This window comes from Grus americana, chromosome 9, assembly GCF_028858705.1.
Source record: "Grus americana isolate bGruAme1 chromosome 9, bGruAme1.mat, whole genome shotgun sequence".
In the NCBI taxonomy this organism is placed as follows: Eukaryota; Metazoa; Chordata; class Aves; order Gruiformes; family Gruidae; genus Grus; species Grus americana.
The window spans coordinates 829,307-851,631 of NC_072860.1; the positions used below are offsets into that span (position 1 = coordinate 829,307).

At 50.8% G+C, this 22,325-nt stretch overlaps 3 protein-coding genes across 9 annotated transcripts in view; 2 read left to right on the forward strand and 1 right to left on the reverse strand.

The window, feature by feature from the left end:
• The window catches only part of PAK2 (p21 (RAC1) activated kinase 2), a 47,397-nt gene extending 41,659 nt beyond the window's left edge, over positions 1-5,738 (forward strand). For 5 of the 6 annotated variants that reach the window (XM_054834867.1, XM_054834868.1, XM_054834869.1 and 2 more), the window contains 2 exons: positions 88-225; positions 754-5,738. In XM_054834867.1, the coding sequence (XP_054690842.1) occupies positions 88-225; positions 754-840 (225 nt within the window). In that variant the 3' untranslated portion in view covers positions 841-5,738. The remainder of the gene's footprint in view (positions 1-87; positions 226-753) is intronic. The other variant, XR_008578236.1, reaches the window with a different exon arrangement.
• Positions 5,739-9,888: 4,150 nt separating this feature from the next.
• LOC129209986 (aquaporin-12-like) lies at positions 9,889-12,696 on the forward strand. Of its 2 annotated transcripts, XM_054835366.1 has the most exons (3): positions 9,899-10,575; positions 11,064-11,180; positions 11,629-12,696. In XM_054835366.1, exons 1-3 carry the CDS (start codon positions 9,969-9,971, stop codon positions 11,811-11,813), a joined length of 909 nt encoding a protein of 302 aa, XP_054691341.1. In that variant the 5' UTR covers positions 9,899-9,968; the 3' UTR covers positions 11,814-12,696. The 2 variants fall into 2 exon arrangements, with proteins under 2 accessions (XP_054691342.1, XP_054691341.1); XM_054835367.1 differs by lacking the exon at positions 11,064-11,180 and having other exon boundaries at positions 9,889-10,575.
• A 909-nt stretch (positions 12,697-13,605) lies between these two features.
• LOC129209976 (galactose-3-O-sulfotransferase 2-like) lies at positions 13,606-21,301 on the reverse strand. The gene is made up of 4 exons (XM_054835349.1): positions 21,189-21,301; positions 18,263-18,373; positions 16,492-17,443; positions 13,606-15,790 (listed from the first exon to the last, which is right to left on the reverse strand). Exons 1-4 carry the CDS (start codon positions 21,215-21,217, stop codon positions 14,933-14,935), a joined length of 1,950 nt encoding a protein of 649 aa, XP_054691324.1. The 5' UTR covers positions 21,218-21,301; the 3' UTR covers positions 13,606-14,932.
• Between the last annotated feature and the right edge of the window lie 1,024 nt (positions 21,302-22,325).

Genomic DNA, 22,325 nt, shown 5'->3' on the forward strand with positions numbered 1-22,325 from the left:
ATCTAGACTAAGGGATCCCTGCCAGCCAGGTCAGTTTGGCATCTTTTAAAGATTTGCCTTGGTTATACAATATTCCTCATTTTACAGGCTTTATATTTGATAGCAACTAATGGCACACCAGAGCTGCAGAACCCCGAGAAACTGTCCCCGATATTCCGGGATTTCTTGAACCGATGTTTGGAGATGGATGTGGAGAAAAGAGGATCAGCCAAAGAATTGCTACAGGTGAGAATCAGCTTGTCATGGTCTGAGATATGGAAGCCACGATTAAGGTCAGGCTGCGATAAACCACACTGTAGACTGGCGCCCTCTTTTTTTGCGTTTTCTCCTGAGGATTCTAGGGGAGAGTAGTTAGGAACTACGGTCAGCAAAGATTGTAATAAGTTCTGGGAAGTCTTTCCTTCAGTAATCTGTGCCTTCATTCTGCCACTGCTAAAGCATCCGACAGTTTACGAACTTGCTGTAATAGAGCTATTGAAGTCAGCAGAATGGGACAGAGAGAAGACATTTGAGCAGGAAACCTCTTTGTAGTGAGTTACTGGAAAAGGAAAGGCCTTAGGCTCTTTTGGGGCAAGGAGGGATGATTTTCAGGCGTGAAGTGCTCTGGATCTGTCCCTTCAGGAGCTGGGTATGGATAGCATTTGCATTGCTCTTCATATCTTGGAATGAAAAGGGCTGTGTAGAAATATGGCTTTTACTGGCTTTTTAAACTGTGTTTTTCACTAACTTACTGTGTTTCTCTCTCCCTGGCAGCATCCCTTCTTGAAACTGGCCAAACCTCTGTCTAGCTTGACGCCACTGATCTTGGCAGCCAAAGAAGCAATGAAGAGTAACCGCTAACATTACTGCCACAGCCTTCATCCTTTTTTTTGTTTGTTTGTATTTTACAAATCTTTATAATATATGAAATTGTTACACTTCTGGGGGGAGGGAAGGGATTTTGGGGGCAGGGGGAAACATCTGCAAAAGGGAAGATACTCTCATCCAGAAGACACCCAAAACAAATCGTGGTGATTCTAGCGATCCCTGTCTGGGGTCCAGAAGGAATTGAGGACTGAATTACTGGCCTTTTTTTTTTTTTTCTTCTTTTTTTTTTTTTCTTTTTTCCCTTTTCTGTAGACAGCCCAGAAATGCCACTTACTGTGCCCTGGGTTTTAAGGGTTTTAAACGACTTTGCTGTAACAGCTCCCATTCATTGTACCCTTCTGGGTACTTTCAATACTTGAATGACAGATTCAAGCTTTCAGAGAGCAGTACTAATTTTACCTGCTGATCTCTTTCACTCTCCTCTTCCTCCCCTCTACCTGTTTACTTTTAAATTGCTCTAGCAAGCTCTGATATGACTAGATTCATGGCAGGTGTGACAAATGTGAAGGTACATCTTGCCCCTCGTTTCTTTTACAGATTAGCTGTTACTGTACTGTAGAATTGACAACTTGGCTACTTAAGAAATCTTATTGAGATGTGTTTTGCTTTTTAAAATGAATATGGAGAGAGGGGGAAGAGATTCAGAGATAAGAGAAACAGATTCAGCTGTTTCTCATATGCCTGTGCTCTGTGGACTTTTAATCAAAGATGTGGTCTCTTTGTAGAAGCTTAATGATTGGTCAAGTCTTTGGATGTCTGTTTATGGATATGTAGGTAGGGGTCAGATATTTTATTTATGATCAAATGATCAGCTATAGTCAGGGCAAGAAAAAAATTCCAGCTGTCTTCCTGTCTGCTCTTTTTTTTTTCTTTTCTTCCCCTATTAGACTTGCTGGCCAGAAGCTTAAGGGATAATGTGCTTGGTGCGGTGGGTGGTTCAAAAACGTGTATTGTATCTGCTCTGACTTGGGCTTTGGAAGTTATGCTGGTGCCTTTGACTTTTTTATTTTACGTTTCCCTTCTTTGTATCAAATACATTTTTGTATATGTTGTAATTTTTTCCCCCAAGCAAATAATGCATCAACCTATGGAGTTGTCAGAATTTAAGTATTAGAGCTATTTTTTTCCAATTTTGTATGTGCTCCATTTGTACTAATGAAATCTGAAGAACAAATAATGCCAGATCTGAGGATACTGAAGATACAGGATTTTTAAAAATACTATTCCAACAGAAGATCATGAACACCTGGAAATGCCAAAGCGTGGTTCTGAGGAGACGAAAGCTGAGAGGGGAGAACAGTGCCATCGGACATCCATGGGGCTTATTTGACTGGCCAGTTCTAGGCTGAGGAGCCGTGATGTGTCACACCGATCCCTCCTCACTCAAGATGTTGTACCAGCTGGAATGTCTGAAATCAAATATTCAATGCAAGAAAAAGTGCCTCCCTCTGAAGGACAGTGAGCAACTTGAGCAGTTGAGTTCTTGGGATGTTACCAGGGGCAAGTGTAGAAGAGCCTGTCCCCCGGCTTCTTCTAGTGTTACAGTACGTGCATTTCTACTTCCCCAGCGGTTTAACGAAGAGCCAGCTGTAGTTACAATGTGCCAAACGATTCTGTGAAAGAACAACCATTACTTTAGTGGGATTTTAATTGCATTCCCAGTGGGGCAGGACCTGGGACGAGAGGGTTATGGCTGGGTATGGACAGAGGACCCTGAATAAAAATTTTTTGCACAATTTTACAAGCATTGCTGGCAGAAGATAGAAGTAATTTTCAGATAATTTCAGTGTTTGTATAGCAATAGAGATAACTACATTTTGGGGACTGGTAGCCAAGGTATGACAAAACCAACTTCCAGCCGAGAGAGTGGCCAGCCAGAACAGCAGAGGCTGTTTGTGTTAGCGATGGAGGGAAAGCGGGGCTAGGGTCTGGCAGTGTCTGCTGCGACTCGCTGGCTTCTAGGAAATGGTGTGGTACCAACCAGATGCCGTGTTGTGCAGGGCGCTGCAGTATTGCATTCAGCTTGTGTGGTCGTCAAAATTTGCGTTGGATAAATTAACCGCTCCATCAAAGGAATAAATCCCTCTAGCTGTAAGTGTAAGAATAATTATGGTTTTAAATTCCAGGAAGTGTCTCATTCCAGGCAAGTAAATCTAGATGCGTTTCCCAGGCAAAATGTGTTATGAGCCATGGACACTGTAAACACTGTGTAATGGTGGGGAAAAAAACCCACCCGGTTTGAGTGCGTCTGGCTCCCTGATCAAATGAAGTAGCGAGGAGGCTTGGCTGAGAAAAATAAAAAACCCTGTCATACCAATGATTCCCTCTTTGTCCATTGCTGGCAGTGGACTTTGTGAAACTCCTTGTGCCAGAGTTAAACCAGGAGCTTTTCTTTCCTTCTTTCTTTTTTGTCTTATTTTTTGATGGCACAATCCAGACAGTAAGATAACTTGTGATTAAATGTAGGGGGTTTTAAAATAGAAAAACAAGAAATCATAAGTAATTTTAACTTATTAGTTCACTTTTATTGATGAATGAGAACAGTTTAAAACATGTGTTACAAAATTTGTCCAATTTAGTCTACTTAGGAGATAATTTCCAAACTTTCGGCTGTCTTAGCACACAAAACTTGGCCCAGCCCAGAAGTTACCAGAACATACCTTGATGCTTGCTGTGTGACCTGCAGTGGCATTTAGCTCTGAAGTTGAGAAGTGTCCACACCTCCCCTTCCCCATGCGACAATTTTGTTGTTACGTGGTGAAGTTTCTCACCCCCTGCTGCCAGAAATCGGGGTCAGAGATGGAGCTGGCAGGAGAGGAGAGCCAGGAGGAGGTTGCTGCACTGTGCTTTTGTGTCCTAGTGGGTCGGGCATTGCTTTTCTGTCAGCTGGATGTGTCTGCAAGATAAAAACATGCAAGCTGTGTTTTTGGTTTTGGTTTTTTTTTTTTTCCCCCTGAAGGGAGCAGATTAATGCCCTTAAAACTTGCTGCAGGGCTGTTCACCTGCGCCAGTTTGAGTAGATGGTGGTAAGGGAAGGATTGCATCTGCAAGTGCTGGGATTCGCGCTCTCTCAGGATCCTGAGTCAGATCCTAATCAAATATGCATGTGATACCTATGAAGTGTAATGTGCAGCGGTGTGGTTAGTTGGGTATATGGAGCCAGGCGAATTACGGCTGAGTTGCAAGTGTGTAGGGACTGTGTGACTCCTGGGATTTTCTTGTTAGCATAGAATAAAAACCAGACTTTTTCGTTAAAAGCAACCATGGCGCTGGGAATGTGCACTTTGACCTGCCTTAGGTGTTAATGAGACTAATTGTAGGCTTCTTCCCCCCACCCCGGTGCAGGGAGATGTAAATGTGTGGCTGGAGCAGATGGGAAAGGCCTGGTCCTTGTGTCTGGGGGACGGTGGATGGGCTGGGGAGGGAGCAAGAAGGTTGTTAAGGGTCTCTCCAGCTGGAGTTGAATAAATAAATGTCTCTGGTCCGGTTTTTCCCCTCTGTTCCTCACGCTGTCAATGGAAATGGAAGTAGGTGCAAGCTTTCTTTTTATTTTTTTAACTGTCTTCAGATTTTAATGTTGCCTTTTGTGTAATTTAATCCCGTTATGTTATTTAATTGTTACTGCAATATTAACTACTGTATTTGTTGACTTTGTTTTAATAACTGTTCTTTCAGGGCTAGAAATAAACTTTTAAAAAACATTTGGGTGTTTTCCCCCCTTCCCCGTCATGAATTTTATACATTTTAAGACAAGAGTAACTGAAAAGAGTCCGGGTTTAGATGTCTTAATGAGATTAACAGAATGTATTTGTTTGTAATTAAGGTTCTTACAAATGCTTTAATTATCATGGATATCATTTTATGCTATGCTAGCCTGTTTCTTTTAAAATCTGATTCCTCACCAGTGTCTGTACCAACCTCATGATAACCGCAAGCTTTCCTTGCTGCCACGCGCTGCTGGCAGATGGTTACGCCTCCCGCAAAATGGTCCGGATCGCTGACTGGTGGAGGGCAGCTCTGAAAACACCCTTCTCACCTGCCGCGGAAGAGAGATCCGTTGCTCTCCTTGCAAAGGGTGTGAAGCAAAGACCAGCCTACTTCGTCACAGTCGCCTCTTCCACCATCCGTTCACCGTAAGGTAGCCTTTTGGTAGCCGCTGGGGTGGGACTGATGGGCCAGTAAACTGCAATCGTGGCAATATGACGATGTTCCACTAACTATTCCGAACAAGACTGCTTTATTGCACCGTGAATATCATCCAGTATCCCACATGTAAACGTTACGGCACAGGGAACATGGGGAACGAGCTGTCCTGGTTCCTGCTTGGAAGACGTGGCTCTTGGTTCCGCACCGTCAGCGTTTGACCGGCAGAGCCGAATGGGGCGAGGACGCTGGGTGTCAGCAGCTCGCCCAGGACTTGGGATGGGATCGATGGTGCCTTGTGGTAGGCTGCGGAGACTTGCTCATGTTTTTCATCGAAACTATGAAAAAAAAATGCTGTGGTGTGTTGGTGTGGCAGTCTAGCTAAAGAACAGGACATCTAAACAAATTTACTTTGGGGTTGAGACCAGTTGAAATCCAGATGAAGTTTCTGCCTCGGTTGTGAATGTCAAGGACTCATCGTGTCGTGTGTTTCCCACGTGTGATCGGGAAATCGTCTGTTCCCCTTTCTTGCATGTTGTACAAGCTTTGCTCATACCACTGACAAAGGGAAATGAAGAAACCACTCGTCTTCAGAAGCCTTTTCAACCAGACACGAGAATGTTGTTTTGCACAAAGCACTGTCTCTTCAGGTTAATTTGTTGTAGTATCTTTGTCTTTATATATAATTGACCCTTTATGCATTTAAACTGATCTTCTCTAACACTGCATTTAAGTGATTTTGCATTTAATTTATGGCGGGGGGCGGGGAAGGTTGACAAGAGGAGGGAGAAGGTGCTTGGTGGAACTTGCTGATTATCTGGGTATCTGGACTTGCGCTGCCTGAAGGAGAGCAGGGTTTTGCCTGAGCGTGGTTTGCACAAGTTGGAAGTTGCTAGTCCTTGCTTGATACATCCTGTTAAGTCTTGTGTGGACTTGCTCATCCCTTGCATAGGCCTAGACTAAAACCAAGAGCAGCCCCATCTTTTTGGATCTGTTTATTCAAGAATGGGTAGTTAAAACATTATTCTTCAAGGCAGTAAAGTCGGGGGCAATGATTTCTCCCTTTCAGGGCTGCCATTCGGTTGCAGCGAGTTTACCGCAAAGGTGAGCACAACTATTCAGAGTGCACCAGCTGGTTAAAACCAGGGTGGCTGAAAACTGAGGATCTTAATTTCTAATTAGCATTTTCACAGAAAAACGTTGAGTTTCAGTGCAGTTCGCCTGACTGGTGTACGAGCACAGCGGGTGTCTGCCAATGCCTGCTCCCAGGGACTTGGACAGCTGCATTTCCCTCTATTTTTATAACTTGCATTTTGCTCTGAAGATTGTTTTTAATAAAAGTAACCGTCAGTCATGTGAGAAAGGTATGTGAAACTGCTGAGCTCAGCTAAATGCTTGATGTTGCTCTCCAGATGTGTGGAGGAAGCAGGTTTTTCCAAGAGCTTTTTCCCCTACTTTGAACTCCAGCCTAAGCAAGGATTTTTGTTGGTATTTTCTCCCTCAAGAAAAACAAATAAGCGAGAACAGTGACTGTATTTTCTCTATCTGCAGTCTGTTACGGGTGAGGAGGGCAGTGCTGATGCAGCTTCTCGATAGTGATGTTGCTTTTTCCCCATTCCTGTCCACCAGCCAGTGTGCGCAGGGGGAATATCTTCCAGCACATCATAACTTCATTTCAAATCCCATTTACCTATTGATTGTTGAAACAGCCTGTGGGGACTGATGATTTTTTATTTTTTCTTTGCCATTTGAATGGGATTTGCCCACTGGGAAGTTAATGATTGCTCATTCTCTTTTAGGACAGTAAAAGGCCACCAGACTTCTGCTTTGGAGGTATTGAGTCAGTAGAGAGGAGGATGGGACTGGCAGAGGAGACAGTATGTCTCAATGCACAAACTTTTTGTTTCCTGAAGGGCTTGTGAAGAATGAATCTGGCTCGTTATAACTGCGAGTCAACGGTGAGGATGCTGATGAGACTCAGGGCATCTCCACAGGACGCTCTGGAGGGGGGATGGATAGATAAATAGATTGGGAAAAGAGCACGGACCTCACTGGTGACCTTGCTAGGGACAAGCATCTCCCTTGAATCCAAGGTTTCTAGAGCCAAGGACGATCCAACTTTGTTATTTTTTTCCCCCCCTCCTAGCGAATGCTCGTTCTAAGGATTCGGGTCTTTTCACGAAGCACGATTAACTCGTGGGTCTCCTTGAGCCCATTTCATCTGGCTGCCTGTGGGAGGAAACCCGCTGCCAGGTTTCTGCTCCCTTGTCGCAGCAGCTGATAACAGGAGGCTCTTGGAAAGCTTTTATCCACCCCCCCTGCCTGGTAAAACTCTCCTTAAATAACCTTACAACTGTATTCAGTTGGGGCTATTACCTCTTTGTGGGGGAAAATTGTGTGGCGAGGGGGAACCAGGGTGGTTCTGTTCAGCTTTTGGTACCCTTCGGTGGTTTTGGAGAACGTTTATTTTATTTAACTGTGAAAATGCCAGCTCGTTCCTATCCCGTGGCTAAAAAATGCCCATTTAAAATATCTGCGTTTTAGGCTGTCGTTGTTCTTGAGAGCCCTGAAAGCAAATTTGGCTTAGAAAAGACACTGATGTTCCAACCGAAGGAAAAGTGTTTTTTTTGTGGGAGTATTTGAATTTTTAGACAGTTTTGTTTCTGGAAAAGCAGCCGTACAGAGCGGTGTGGGCTCCTGAAGGGGTTTTGCCTTTGCAGTGGCCCGAAGCAGAAGGGGACACGCTGCGGGCTCGGTGCTGTCAGCACTACCACAAGATGGGAAACGAGCCGCTTGTGTATCTCTCACTGGCCTTATTTTATCCCATAATTATCCTCATAAGCAACAGCTTCCAGCTCCTCTCTCCGGCCTGGGTTAAGTGTCCCACAATTGCAGGATGTGCCGTGGGCACGATTACAGGCGATGGATGAGAAAAAGGAAGTAAATGTTCGGGGGTCTTTAAAAAAACCTAAAGCCCAACTTTTAAAATGCTTGAAAAGGAGAAGGGAAAAATCAGTTCCTGTGGGAAGGCAGAGATGTTGGGAGGTTTTCCAGTTTTACGATGTTTTCCATGTCACAGCTGTGTTGGGAGGAAGGGGACGAGAACACGCTTGCTTTTTAGGCATCGGCATGTGGCAGCTTTCTCTTGCAAGAGTAGCTAGAAATATTAGCGTAAGGGCCACGTGTTAACTCCCCCCCCCCCTTTTTTTTTGTTGATTTGGATGGACTCTGCTCAACGGCTGAGACAGAGGGATTGAGACGTGGTGCGGGGAGATCTGTGGCATCCCTCGTGCAAACCTGCCCGCCCCTCTGCTGTGTCGCTTCCAGGGCTTGGGCTGGTGTGGCTGCGTCCGTGTAAGGTTTCGTTTCTGAAGGTAAAGCTCTGCTGGTTTCTCTGCTTTTGAGAAACACAAAAGTAGGGGGGACAGAAAGAAACTAATTGGATTGCGATGGTAATTTTTTGGGGTTTTTTTTTTTTTTTGGTGGTCTGTTCTGCTTTGTCTGACCAGCACTTTGCCGCTGCCAGCGGTAAATTTTCACGAGGCCAAAAATATTAATTAATTTTATGAGTCTCTCAAAGCATGTTTCATCTTCCTTTATTCCGGCAAGATTGTTTGCTGATTTGAGGTGAAAGATGCACACTTACCCTGTCTTTTGGAGAGAGAAATCGGTTAAAAATGGTCAAATTGTGATAGGTTTTGAGGCAGGCCAGCCAAACCCAGGGCAGTTCTGGTGGGCAGGAGGGGAGGGCTTGGACGATGGGCTGTTTGCAACGTGGTCCCTCTCCTTGCTCGGGAAATGTCTCATTTCCAGCACAAATGACTGGGCGGGGGGGGGGGGGAATAAAATGGCATTTTACGGCACTCCCTGGGCACGTTTAACCCTGCGGCATGCTGGTGACGAAGGGGATGCTTTTCTGACTGTCGGGATGGGAAACGTGGTGGTGTAATTCCTGCCGCAGAGCAGGGAAGTGACCCAGAAGACAGATAATGAATTGTTTATGCTCCCTGATAATATGACATTATACGCTTCATCCCCCCTTCCTGCCGTGGCCTGTGCCACTCCTGTGCTTTTCCATCGCTCGCCGTCCCTTTCCTTCCCGCAGACCCCAGCTGTGGGAGTCCGGGGGGGTCCCCAGTGACTTAGTGGGAGCTGGTGCAGGAGATGCAACCGCTGCAGCAAACGCGGTGTATATTGTCACCTACATTTGCCGTCGACTCCATCGTGTATTCTGAGGTGTAACCCAAATGTATTTATGTATTTAGATGGTGTGGGCTTCGGAGGGGGGTTTTGGTGGAGCTGGGAAAGCTGTCCCCAATATGTGTTACCGGCAGGAGGACCTGAAACGTCACTGTCACTAAAATGACACCTGCAGACCAATGGCACGTGCAATTAGTGCCACCACCACCAAACGAGGTGAGGTCTTACTCAAGATGAGGATAGGAAGCAGTAAGCAAGCCAAGCTTTTGAATTGGCCAAAGAGGGACTTTGCTGTAGCTTAGAGTGGCTCTGCCCTCCAGAAACGTGAACTCCCTCCATGGGTTGCTGCCTTTCTAAGGGTCCCCTCGTGTCCCAGCCTTTGGGATTGGGGCAGTAGGTTGTGTTTTGTGGTGCCAGGTAGAAATGAAGTGAAGCTTTTTTTGCTCCTTCTGCAAGAGCTGAGCAGCTCTGGGGAGCGGCCGCGGGCTCTCGGCTATGAATGCCGGGGGTTGGAGGCTCATAACACCAGCACCTGCTTGCCGGGACAAGCAACTTGTCGGCTGAGCCAGCTGTGGGTGAGTCCACCAGCTCCCCGTGGCAGCAGGCATCGCCCTGCAGAGGAGAGGGCAGCACGTGCGGCGTTTCCCAAGCCTGTCGGGCTGCGCCACGTTCGCTTAACGCATGGGTTTATAAAGAGGAGGCGCAGAAGCTTTCTCTGCTCCTTCCAGTCTATCCCCCCCCACAAGCACAGCCTTGCTATGGCTGGCCTGAATGTCTCCATTGCTTTTCTTTTCCTGGTCGTCGGGGTGTGCCAGGCGCTCAGGTGGATTTCCAAGAGGTTTCTGTCTCCTGGAGCATACGGCTGCCTTGCCAGAGAACTTGCTGGCTCGTTACAGTTGTGCACAAGCTGCCTTGAGCTGCGGATGCTGGTGGAGATCGGCCCATGGGGTGGTGGCTTTGGCCCAGACGTGGTCCTGACTCTGCTCTTCCTCCTCTTCGTGGTTCACGGCACCTCTTTCGATGGAGCATCCGCCAACCCGACCGTCTCTCTCCAGGAGTTCCTGCTCCTCGAGTCCAACCTCACCGCAACTGCTGCCAAGCTGCTGGCCCAGGGCGCGGGCGCTGGGACGGGCTGGGCTGTCACCAAGCTCTACTGGTCCTGGGAGCTGACGCATTTCCACCTCATCCAGAACCTGATAGCGTCAGAGTGCAGCTCCTCCATCCGCACCTCTCTGCACCACGCTGCCTTTGTGGAAGGCACCTGCTCTTTCCTTTTCCACCTTGTCCTTTACAAGTTGCGCCACAGTCACCCGACGTGCCGGGTCCCTGCCCTGGCAGCGACAGTCACCTTCCTGACCTACACAGGTGAGCAGCACCTGCCTTCTTCTAAGTCATTTAGAAAAATACCTAATATATGGGAGAGGGACAGTCCCTTTGTCATCCTCTAGGACTTGAGAGATAACGATTAGCAAGATGTTTGTTTTCTACTTGTTTTGGGGAATACTCATTTTGGGATGAAGGCGGCAGTTTAGGATATCTAGGCAGCAGGTGAAATGTCAGCCCATGAGAAGCCGTAGCTTGCCCCAAGACTGTGAGCACCGTCCTGGAACGTCCCCTAACATGACCCCTCGGTCCCGCGCTGAGCTCCTCTGCTTCCTGCAGAGCTCGGGGCGACAGGCGTGGGATTTCCCCGTGTGCTGCTGTTACGCAGTCCAAGAGATGCAGCTGCCAGAGCCGGGATGCAGGGATGCTCCTGGCAGGCAGGAGGGGTTGCGGGTCTCCTGGTCCAGCTCTTTGTTGGCCTTTCAAAGGACACAAGCGAGACTGACGGCCGTGCTTCTCTTCCCACGCAGCCGGGCCGTTCACGGGGGCCTTCTTCAACCCTGCCCTGGCCACAGCTGCCACCTTCCACTGCTCGGGGAGCAGCTTTTGGGACTACGTCCAGGTTTACTGGCTGGGGCCCCTTGCAGGTGAGATCTGCCCGGGAGGTACCGGGGGGCAGGGGTTGGCGTGGGGGGGCAGTGGGCAAGGCAGAAATACTGGGCGTAACTCAAACTGTGATAGTACAAAGGCAAAGGGCTGAACTTGGGTCTTGCCGAGTGTCCTTTTCTGTCACCCTTCCCTGTCGCTCGAGTCATCCCTTTGCTATCCGTATTTTTAATCCAATTTCTACATGGTTTACGGCCCTTTTGGGTCAAAACAAGCCTCGCTAGGATATTAAGGACACAACGGTTAAATTCTCCTTAAAGTAATATAGCAAGGGTCTTTTGGATACTGTCAGTGGGGACTTCGGTGGTGATGGGCTACTTTTTGGTCATGATGAAGGTTGTGGGAAGGGCCTGAAAATCATTGCTCTGCCGTGGGGAGGGTGGAGACGCTCGATGCAGCACGCGGGAAGGGTCCGTGCTCTCGTTTCAGGGATGCTCGCTGCCCTCTTGCTGTACCAAGGCAACATCCCACGACTCTTCCAGAAAAACCTCCTCTACAGCCAGAAGAGCAAATACAAGATACCCAAGGCGAGGGTGGCGGCGGCACACGTGGAGGGTGACGAACCGCGGCAGAAGAGCAAAGGGGAGAAGAACAACTCCAAGCCTCGTGCCTGAGCCGCGGACGGGGGCCAAGGGGGTCCCCGCAGCCCCTCGCCTGGGAGTGAGTTTCCCGGCGCGGAGGATTTTGCTGCTCATCCCACCCAGCATTCATCCTGCCCGTTTGGTCCCTACTGCAGGGTGAGATTTTATTTTATTTTTTTTTTTTTTTAAAGCATCGCAAAGGAATCGGCCAAGCTGGCCTTGCAGGATGTCTGAATCCCTGAGCTCCTTTGGGGAATAGCTTTGAAAGTCTCCCTGGAGAGCCCAAAATGTTTCAAGCCTGCATTGCTGGCTTGGTGGGGGGGAAAAAACCTAACACTTTCGCATAAATTGCTGGCTGTCTTGTATTGCCAGGAAGCTTACAGAAAGCCAGGACCATTACATGGGCAGGCTTGAGCAACTCCCAGGCTATTGCATCATGCAACACTTGAAATAATCTGACTGGGTCTCTTGCAGCCATAAAAACAAAGCATAAACCAGTAACTGCCTTGGAAACTTGGGATGAGGAGGAAGCAGGCTTTGATCTTTCGAGTTACTAAAGGGATATTGCTCAAAAATTGGCGTTCTTTGAGTTAAACTGAGGTCCTTGAATTGCACAGGCTGAACCTGGCAGTTCATGGAGAGGAATTAAAAATGCTCCAGGGCAAGGGAGTTCACTGGCCATAGGAGACCCTGCTCCTCTGGACGCAGTGCTTACCCTGGGTTTTGTGTGTGTGAGGCATAAAGAAATGGTGCACCAAGTGTCCGTGGTTAAAAAACGAGACCCAGGCAGCCGGTACGCAGGTGGTGTGAGTGAGCAAGTGCATCCCCAGGCTCCTCTCTGTATCTTTGTGAAATATTCCTAAAGATAAAATTATGGTTTGTAGAAACAATAATAAAAAATAAATGTTGTGATCGGCACTTAGGTGAGTGATGTCATTCCTTGTGAGCTCTGTGGGGGCAGATCAGCCCATCTGATGCCCAAAAATGAGAGAAGCCGTGGAGATGTCCAAACCCACCGCTGCCCTGCCTGCTGCTTGCTCTGGAAGGGCAATAATTTGGGTGGAAACACCTGCTAGGCAAACGGGGCTCCCCCAGGCAATGGTGGGGCACCCCAGGGGTGCTGCACCCTGGGGGTCTGTCCATGGCGGAGAGCAGGGGCTGGGACAATGCCACGTGCAGCATCCCTGGAGCTGGGCTGCCGGGCACGGCTGGATGCTGAGCTGCCACCCAGACATCTCCCCTGCCCCTGCCGAAAACGGCCAGTTCCTGCATTTTGCAGCAAATAGTCAATTTTGCAGGATCTCTCTGGGCAGAAAATTCCTGAGCTGAATACATTCTTGATGCGCTACAGCTTTTCAGAGCAATCGCGGGGTGCGTGCTCTGGGGCAGGCTGTGTTTTTCACGCGATGCTCTGGTTGTACAAGCGTCCCTTCCCTGGGTTGGGAGCTTGAGCAGGAAAGATCTGCTCCTGTTTACTGAGCTGAATAAGGAAGTGGCACCTGATTAAAATCTGGAGTGAACTGAGAGGCCAGGAAGGTGTCAGATGCAGGTTTGGTACCCAAAACTGTGGTGACCCCAACCCCGGGTGCCAGCCCTGCTCGTCCCCATGTCCCCACTATGTCACCTGTGGGTTTTTGGGGGATGACCCTGTCTATGCTGCCCGTGGGCTGCCCATCTCCCCTGCTCGTGTGTGGGATTGCCCTCCGGGCTGAACCACGGGCTGCCCAGGAACCGCGAGGGGAGCTGGACCTCTGCAAACCACGAGACCACACCACATCCCAACAGGAGAAATGAGGGAAGGGACCGACACAGCGATACACAGACATGCCTCAGAGGTGAAACTTTATGGAACAAACAATGCCTCAAAAACCACACAGCAAATGCCCCAAAAAAGATGCCCCTGCATCGTGCCCGGCTGGATGCTCGGTGTTGCCCAGTCCTCGCGGGGAAGGGCAGTGGGAACGCAGTCTGGTTTTTATCCTGGTTAAACTGTGAGCGGGAGATGGGGCACCTTCAGATGGAAACCAAAACCTTTGAGGCTCCTCGTGGCTGGCCAAGGGAGAGCCTGGGATGCTCAGATCCCCCCCCTGCAATTTTTTTCTGACCCTCTTTTGGTTTGGAAGTCATGCTGAAAATCCTCAGCTGGGGCCTCTGTTTCTCCAAACTGCTTTGCTGGCTCTGCTTTTGATTTAAGGATAAGTGTAGGATGCGAAAAGTAAGGTTGACTAGCCCACCACAACCCATTCTTGTGGTATTTTTCCCCAGGCAAGAGCGTAGAATATTCCTACAGCCACTCCAAGCGGTGGGTCGGGATGTCTGGCTGCAGAGATGCTCACGAGATGTGTGAGTATTTAACTTGCAGTCTAACTCCACGGTGTAGGCATCCGCTCTGGGGTAGGATGCTGATCCTATAAATGCAGCATATGATCGCAGCATCCAAAGGCAACGTGCAACCACAGGATCAAAAAAAAACCCCTGATTTTTTTTTTTTTTTTTTACCCCCAGGACATTTTCAGATGTTTGAGGGCTATTTCTTGGGCTGCTGGGGAGATCATCTACTGGGCAGACTGACGTAATTAAGTGGAACTTAATAGATGTGATGGTGAATATTGCTATTTTTAGTTAAGAGGCCGCTTTTCCAGCACGGTAGCATTAAGGTGTAGTGGAGGAGAGCCGCAGCTGGACAGACAGATGTTCCCAAGCTGTAAATCAAGCTCTGCAGCTCTGATTTACAGCTTGGCCCTGCGCTGTTGCAGTCTCTGGCGAGGGGCCGAGGGCTTGGGCTGCCCTCCTGGTTCTGCTCCTCGCTGCTGGAGCCGGCGCTACGTGGCGCAACACCCCGGATTGCGTCCTCCAAGGCTTTGGCCGCCAGTTGGGGGTTTTGCCCTGTTTGCTCAGGACCTGCCCTGGAAGAGTCATGTTGTGTTGAGCCCCTGGGACCACCCCCCCCCCTCCATTGCAGCCAGTCCTGCTCCACAGTTACAGCAGCGTGTAGCACCCAAGAGCTTGTGCACGGTCCTGCACAGACAGAGGTGGGCAGGGGCTCTCGTGGCGCCCCCGGGGCAGAAGCAGCCCCCGAGCCCAGGAGGCGAGCACCTGGCTGTCCTCAGCAAAGGCGGCTGGAGAACGATGCCTGGAGGGGGCAAGGAGGCTCAGTTTTGGGTGCCCTCCAGCCTGAGCTGCAGGACGTTGCCCTGCCAAGAGGGACCGGGCTGGTGGGTCTGGGGGTGCTTCTGGGCAAACTGCTTCTTGTAGAGAGCGCTGCTGTACTGCAGCTCCGGGGTCACCAGTCGCCGGCACATGAGCTCTGTCTCCTTATCCAAGCCCTGTTTGAGGTTATAGCCCAAGATCTTCGCATTGCCGTGCTGCAGTGGCCGCAGGGAAGAGTCCTTGATGTCCTTTGGGGCCACGCTGCCCATCCCTTGCAGGCAGGTCCTCGCCAGCTCTGCCCGCCTCTCCCGAAGCGCCTTTACTTCCTGCTGCATGCGTTCCCTGCCAATGTCTCGGTCAATCCTTTCCCAGAAGGTCCTATTGAAGTGGGTGTAGATTTCCCAGTCCAGCCTGTTCCAGTCCTTGATCTTCTCCACAATGGTGTTTGAGAGGGAGGACTTGGTGCTGCTGTCCCTGATGTTGAGCGGGAAGGAGACGATGCTGTCCAGGTCCCAGCACAGCATCTCCTTCAGCAGCACCATGGACTCATCAAAGTACTCTGAGATGAGGAGCAAGTCAAAGGACGCCTCGATGGCCTTCAGCATGAGTTGCACCCGCTTGACTGAGACCTCTCCGTCGGGGTTGAAGCCAAAGTCGAATGTCATGAGGTTCCTGGCGTAGTGGCTGTCGCTGTCTGCAGGGTTGTAGTAGCGGTAGGGCTGGCTGAGGAACTCCTCCAGGCTGCGGGCGCGGGAGAAAGCCGACGTGCCCTTGTAGTATGCGAAGGAGGACTCCATGAGCTGCACGGGGTTCCTCAGGATGGAGAAGTAGATGGCTGAGTGGGATACCACTTTCTGCACCTGCAGAGAAAAAAAAGGTGGTTTTAAAGGTGAGGTAGGGAGAAGGGACCTGCTCGCTCGCAATCCTGTGCTCTGCTGAAAAGCAGAAATACTTGCTGGGGTTGGAGATGGTGGGTGGTGGGGAGGGTTTCAGAGTGCAGCTCATCAGAGGAGCATTTGTGTCAGCTGTAGGGAGCCCCAGAAGAGGTACATGGGGAGAGCAGAGACCAAAGCTCCCCACTATGTGCTGCCACAACTGGGTGGCCTGTCTGGGCTTGAGATATGTCCTATTTCCTTGCTATTCGCCATATCTGCATGTCCTCAAGTGGCATCCAGAAGGGTGGATGCTGGACACAGCTGACCTGAGCTGATGTGCTTAAGGCATTCTCCTCTTGCAGTTGGTACCCTCTGGGCCTGTCCAGGGAGCGGTACATCTCCAAGGGCCCACCAGACAAGGATAAGACGACAGTTGCTGACTGCTGCAGACACTGTCCGCTGGTTTGTCTCAGGTCACAGCACAATGATTCATCAAACCTGTTTACAGAAGCTCTCAGGAGATGCCCATAACATGCAAGGAACTTGAGGGAAACCTTGTCTCTCTTTAGCTTCATCCCTGAAGAGTTTACATGCTCTAGGGGTGTCCCACCTTGCTCCCCAGGAGCCCCTCTCCCCCCCCCCCCCGCCCATTTGCCCCTCCCAAGGCATTGCGGCTTTGCCCGTACCTCCGACTGCAGGAATCGCATGTGGTGGCAGAGGATGTTGAACCGCCGAGGGCTCCTGGGGGAGAAGCCCTGCACGAACCTCGCCAAGAAGTGTTGCGGGTAGAAGAGCTGGTTGCCACCCCCAATGGGGAAGGCGAAGGTGAGGTTGTGCGTCTCGCCGAAGCGGAAGAGGATGTTCATGACAGTGCTGCTGGCGCTTTTGTGGACTTTGAGGAAAACAATGTCAGTCTTGGGCTCACACGTCTCCTCTTGAGAGGAGACCCGTCTGGCCTTCTGGACTTCTCCAAGAGTCATCTCATCACCCTTAGAGGCTTCCATCCAGCTTGGGAAAAATCTTCTCTCCAGGTCTGTCTTGTAAAAGTCCTCTGCTTGTGGAGGTTGAGCTGAATTTGGCAAAGAGTGTTTAAGCAAGCTGCCCCACCGCTGTTGGGGGGAACCTGTGGCTTGAGGCTGAGACTGGCTCTGTGCCACCACCTGCATTGTTCCTGGTGGTGATGGTCTCCCAGGATCCTCTGCGGTCATCCTGTTTGCAAAGATTATGAACTTGCTGGAGACAGCATCAGCATCTCCTGGAACTGTGGAGATTGTCCCAGGAAGACTTGGAGAAGGACCCTCTCTGGTTGCTTTTCTCAGGTCAGGAGGCTGGGATTTCAGCCTCGTGGATGAAGGATGGACTTCCACCTTCTTGCTGCTCTCCACAGGCTGCCACGTCCAGTGCTCCTCTTGTCTGTCTGCGCCGCTTTCCAGCGGGGTCCCCTGGCTGAAGTACAGATGCATCTGAAAAGCGTCCTGCGTGCTCTCAGTGGAAGTGGGGTCTGGCATGGCTTTCCTCTGCCAGTGCGGGGGATCGTCCTCCCACAGCAGGTCGGGGGTCTGGAGGGCATAGCCGAGCCTCTTCTGGCCGTGGTCCGTAGTCTGCTGCAGGGCACGCTCCAGCTCGCACCGGCAGTTTCTGTAACAGGGAGGACATGGGGCTCAGCTGCAAACAGGCAGAGGACAGAAGGAGCGTGCAAAGAGGGCAGCTCCTCTGCAGCTCAACAAAACCCCCCTGCAGACACCCCAAAGCGCGTTCCCCTGTCTTTTTTGGGGTGGGTGGCATTGCTGGTGGGTGTAGGACTGGATCACTGCCCTGGGAGGTTGGGGTGGGTGCGAGAAGGATGACGTGAGGCACTGGAACAGGGTGCCCAGAGAGGTTGTGGATGCCCCATCCCTGGAAGTGTTTAAGACCAGGTTGGATGAGGCTTTGGGCAATGTGGTCTAGTGGAGGGTGTCCCTGCCCGCAGCAGGGGGATTGGAACTAGATGATCTTTGAGGTCCCTTCCAACCCAAACCATTCTATGATTCTATGATGGGTCAGCAGTGATGTGCTAATCCCCCTGGGGCACTGCGGGCTAGTGCAAAGGGGCAAAGCAAGAGGAGGCAAGGAGAGAGAAGAGCAGGTGGCCTGGAGAAGCTGGAGGAAAGTTTGCAGATGACCTCAGATTAGGAGGACTGGGAGGATGCTCAAGGGCTGTAGAGTTTTGAGGCCGGCTGGGCCAAAGCCCAGAGCAGCCTTGTCTGGACCCAGAGCGGACTCAGCTCTGGCCAGGGTGTAGGTGTTGGATGTGAGAGCCCCAGAGGGGTCCTCTCCCACCTGGATTTTCCTCCCTGTCTAAAGACAACACTGTTGGGTGGTTTTCAGGAAGGTGGTTTGATGGTTTTGGGCCCACCTCAGTGGTCAGCCAAAGGCTGGAGGATGAGGCGCAGGTTTGCAATCCTGCTTGGGATCTACCTGGGAGGCTGCAGCTTCTCCATGACTTGAAGCGTGACCAAGAGGAAGATGAGGAGGCTGAAGAAGATCCAGAGCCGACCTGGCTGGCACCTGTATATTGCTTTCAACTTCCTGCAAGTAAGCAAACATTTCAGACCGTTAGTAGGTAGAAGAAACATGTGTGTGAGGGAGAGGGGAAAGAGGCCTTGAGACTTTTTATAAATTTTTTTTTTTAAAGTAAGGTCACGTTTTCACGGGTGAAAGAGGTGCAGAGGCAGCGATAACCACCGAACCTCAGAGGCTGTGCTCACGCAGTGTAGCCTAGTGGAAATTTCCAGCTGGGACACAAATATCGCACCGAAAGGTAAACAGCGATAACCGCAAAGTCCCTTGGCTGCTCAGGGACGCCTTGCAGCACAGCCTGAGCTCCCACTTCGGCAGCAGGAACAGGCACTGCTTGCCTTTGCCCTGCCCTGCCTGGCCTAGAAATATCATGACCCTATCTTTATAAACAAAGACAACAAAACTTTGTTTTCCCTGCTCTCCCCTTCTCTCGACGCCTGCCGTTGGAGGTGATTGCCACCGGTGCAGACTCCAGCTGTGGCTGCAGATGTGGTGCTACCACAGGGGCATCAGCTCCGTTGCGCAGCCTGGCTTTCAGTCTGGGCTTAGCCAAGTCTACAACGGCATTGCTTCAAGTCATCAGCGCTACGCCTTGGGACTTCGGGTTGTGTGCGGGGACATTCAGGCCATGAAAAACATTGCCACGGGACTTTTACTGTTTGTAGGGCTTGCTGCAAACCATGGTGGAACTTGGTCATAGTCTTAGTCTTAATCTTGAGTGGAGCAGTCGGGGGACTAAGCTTCCTGGGGAAAAAGCATTAGTTTTCATTTTATTTCTGCTGGTTTCTACCCCATCGTTGCCTAACAGAAGATGATTTGTACTGAAAATCTGGTTAAATCCTGTGTTGTGGGCTTCTACTTGGGTGGGAGTCCTGCCTGCAAGCCCCACGTGTCTGCCCTCCCCCTCTCACAAGGCAGGGGGCAGGCACAGGCTGCTTTGCTGAGCATGAAACAGATGGATCTAAATAGGAAGAATTAAGGAAAGCAGAAATTTGGGCAGTCCTTGCTTGGAAGTCATGCTCCAACAGCTGATGTTTGTTGATGTTGCCCACTTCCTTCAGCGGACAGTTGTGCACCAAGAGAGCGGGCCTGGGTCTGCACAGACCTGCTTGTCCTGGAGCTTCTTCATCTCCGTGGTGCTTTATCTCCTACTCTGGGCAGTCTTATGACACGTGAGAGACGTACTAGCTTGATGAGCTAGCAATGACACCAACGTGGGCTGTCTGAAGTGGTCACGTGTATCCCATTGGTACTGGTCGGGAATTTGGGTTTGCTATTGAAAAACTGGATTTCTTCCAGAAAAATCGTCGACTGGTTACGACTGACTGCACTTTGCTTATTACAGCACCAGTTCCAGTGGTTGCGCATCAGTTTGGACACTCTTGGGTACGGTTCTGCCCCGCTCTCAATAACGTCGCTTACTGAGTTAAGCACTAAGCTCCTCCTAGGAGACTTTTAGTGTCTAAAGTACTTGGGACTGTAAAGGCTGGGAGGTTTTAGGTCATGACGGTGCTACTGAGGGTTCAAAAGGCACGTGATGACTAGCATGGTGAACAAGCTAGTTGCCAGCAGCACGGCATCCCCAAAATCTGGTGGCAACCTGGAGGTATCCATGCTCATTTTCCACTCGAGGAGCAGACTGCCAAGCTCGGATGAGAGACAGGCGGCTGGCGAACACGTGCATGGCTCACTGCCTGGCCATGCAAGCAGCGCGAGGAGATCCTCTTGCTGCTGCAGGTAAACGGGTATGACAAGCAACGGAGCCGAAAAATGCCAAGTGCTTAAACAGTGCTTAAAATGCCAAGACGCGTTAAAGGGAGAGGGTTGAAGCAGAGACTCAGGGCTGCTGCAAGGTGAGGATTGTAGGAATACCCCGGTGTGGGAGATCACTGATGGACAGAGAGAGAAGGCAGTGAAGGAGGAGTTGCTCCAGGGTGAAGTGATGCTGCTGGACAGATCTCGTTAGAGACGTGATCCAACTCCCCCATCACTCAAGGCGCAGCTGATGACAAGTTTGTCTGCCTAGGCAGCCTAAGAAAAGCGGCAAGGCGGCAACGAAGAGCTAACTAACTGTGATATACCCAAACTCTCTCTTTGGGGAGATCTGCACTAGCATCCAGTACTGAAGGCAGAATGATGCAACGCTTCCCTGGCAAGCAGTGCTGAGGTAGGCGGCACCCTCTGCTTCTGCGGTATCTCTATTCTGGGCAGATATAATTCAGCTGGGTTAGGAAAGCCCCCAGATCCCCCCACACTGCAGCTTGGTGTGCAGCAGATGCTGCAGGAGCGCAAGGAAAGGCTGTCCTGCCCCAAAACGCTCTCCCCCAGCAAGAGGGATCTGCCATGATGTCGAGCCCTGCCCTTCTCCACTCCTCATCCATCCTCTCCAGAGTAGAGGCTGTGGAAGAGCGTGCCTCACCCTAGATGCGTTCATTGGGTTTGCCATGTAAAACACTTGCACTGAGCCACGCTTCTGCCCCATGTCCACTCCGCAGGTGACCATGCAGAGCTGAGCGCAGTGAGCCCTCACCTGGGATGAGGCAGGAGGGATCAGCACCCCACTTGCCTCACCAAGGTCTTTGCTGCTCTTCTTCCTTTGCGGTATCGCAAAAGATGCTGTTTTCCTGCTGAGTGTGCCGGGGAGCTCCACGAGAGGAGAGAGCGCTGTCAACCCAGACCCCCCTGCATTTATGGGATTCCTCTGCCCATTCCCATCATGACTTCAACCTCCAACCATTTTTCAACACGGACCTGCAAGGACATGACCTCCAGGTAGGATGGAAATAGTATCTTACTTAAGGAAATAAATAAAAAATCCACTTACATGATCAAATACCTTCTGAATTTCAGCATGGTGAGCCGGAGCCTTGGCTGGGGAGCGGGTGGTTATCGTCAGACTGGGAGAATGGAAAGCAAACACCTGGAGACTGGTTTGTGTGCCTGCGGCCGGTGGCCCCTCCCCGGGGGGGGCGCCTGGGATGGCGAGCCTGCAGCGGGCCTTCCCCCTGGTGCCCTGCTCCCCAGCGCCTGCCCCAGGGAGTGACCAGCCTCCGCTTTGGTGAGTGGCACATTTACACGGCCTCGAGGGCTGCTGGCAGCAAGCTGCCTTCTGCAAACCACTGCCACGTCACGCAGAGCGGTGGGCAGGCTGTCCAGGCACTTGTGGACACTGTGGGGGGTGGCTGTGCCACCCATGTTTGCATCCCTGCCTTACTCCTTGGTTTCACCCATGGCTGTTGATGTTCTGCTTTGATCCCTTGTGTCTTCCTGCTCTGCTTTTTATGGCTGATCTTTGTCCCTTCTTTTCCCTTCTTGTGTCCTGCTTTTACTTCTTGACAAAGCTGAGGACAGAGATGGTTCGGTCATGGGTGTTTAGCTCCTGATAATCCCTACGTTGATACAGTCTTTGGGTCTCTGCTGATGAGCCACTTTGCAGGCTGGGTCATACCTGCATGGTATGGAGCTAATCCTCTCCAACACCACCTGGCTCCGTCCACCCTGGGCTGGGGTTACAGCAGTCCCTGGTTCCCTCCTTTGCTTCCCCTTGCCATACTCGCTGCTCCAGGCACAGCGTTTAACCACCCACTGCCCCAGGCACCGCTCAACACATTGATATCTTGCATCTGCCATCTTCAGACTGGCTTCTCCTGTTCCCCCAAGCCAGTAATGTCCTCAGCCCCCCGTGCTGAGACTGTGCTGTGCCAGGATGACCAGCAACAGCACAGCCCTCCTAGGAAGCCAACTGTTTCCCAGTACCAGTAGAAAAATGGCCACTGGGTCTGCTTCTTGCTGGCTGATGGACAGTGCAAGACAACTCAAAGGAGGACGGGGAGGCTCCCCTCCATGATGGAGGTCCACAGCCGGTCCTTTGCTCAGGGTCTTCTCCCTCTTCAGTAGCTTTTCCTCCACATCCTTCCCCTTTGAGGCTCATCCCAGCGTCCTGCCCAGCATCATCGAGACA

Coding starts and splice junctions, on each gene's coding strand:
- LOC129209986 (XM_054835366.1), top strand. CDS start 9,969: ATGGCTGGCCTGAATGTCTCCATTGCTTTTCTTTTCCTGGTCGTCGGG. Junction 10,576..11,063: donor CACCTTCCTGACCTACACAG/GTGAGCAGCACC, acceptor CTTCCCACGCAG/CCGGGCCGTTCACGGGGGCC. Junction 11,181..11,628: donor CTGGCTGGGGCCCCTTGCAG/GTGAGATCTGCC, acceptor CTCTCGTTTCAG/GGATGCTCGCTGCCCTCTTG.
- LOC129209976 (XM_054835349.1), bottom strand. CDS start 21,217: ATGCTGAAATTCAGAAGGTATTTGATCAT. Junction 18,374..21,188: donor TTCAGAAGGTATTTGATCAT/GTAAGTGGATTT, acceptor GCTTACTTGCAG/GAAGTTGAAAGCAATATACA. Junction 15,791..16,491: donor TGCGATTCCTGCAGTCGGAG/GTACGGGCAAAG, acceptor TTTTCTCTGCAG/GTGCAGAAAGTGGTATCCCA.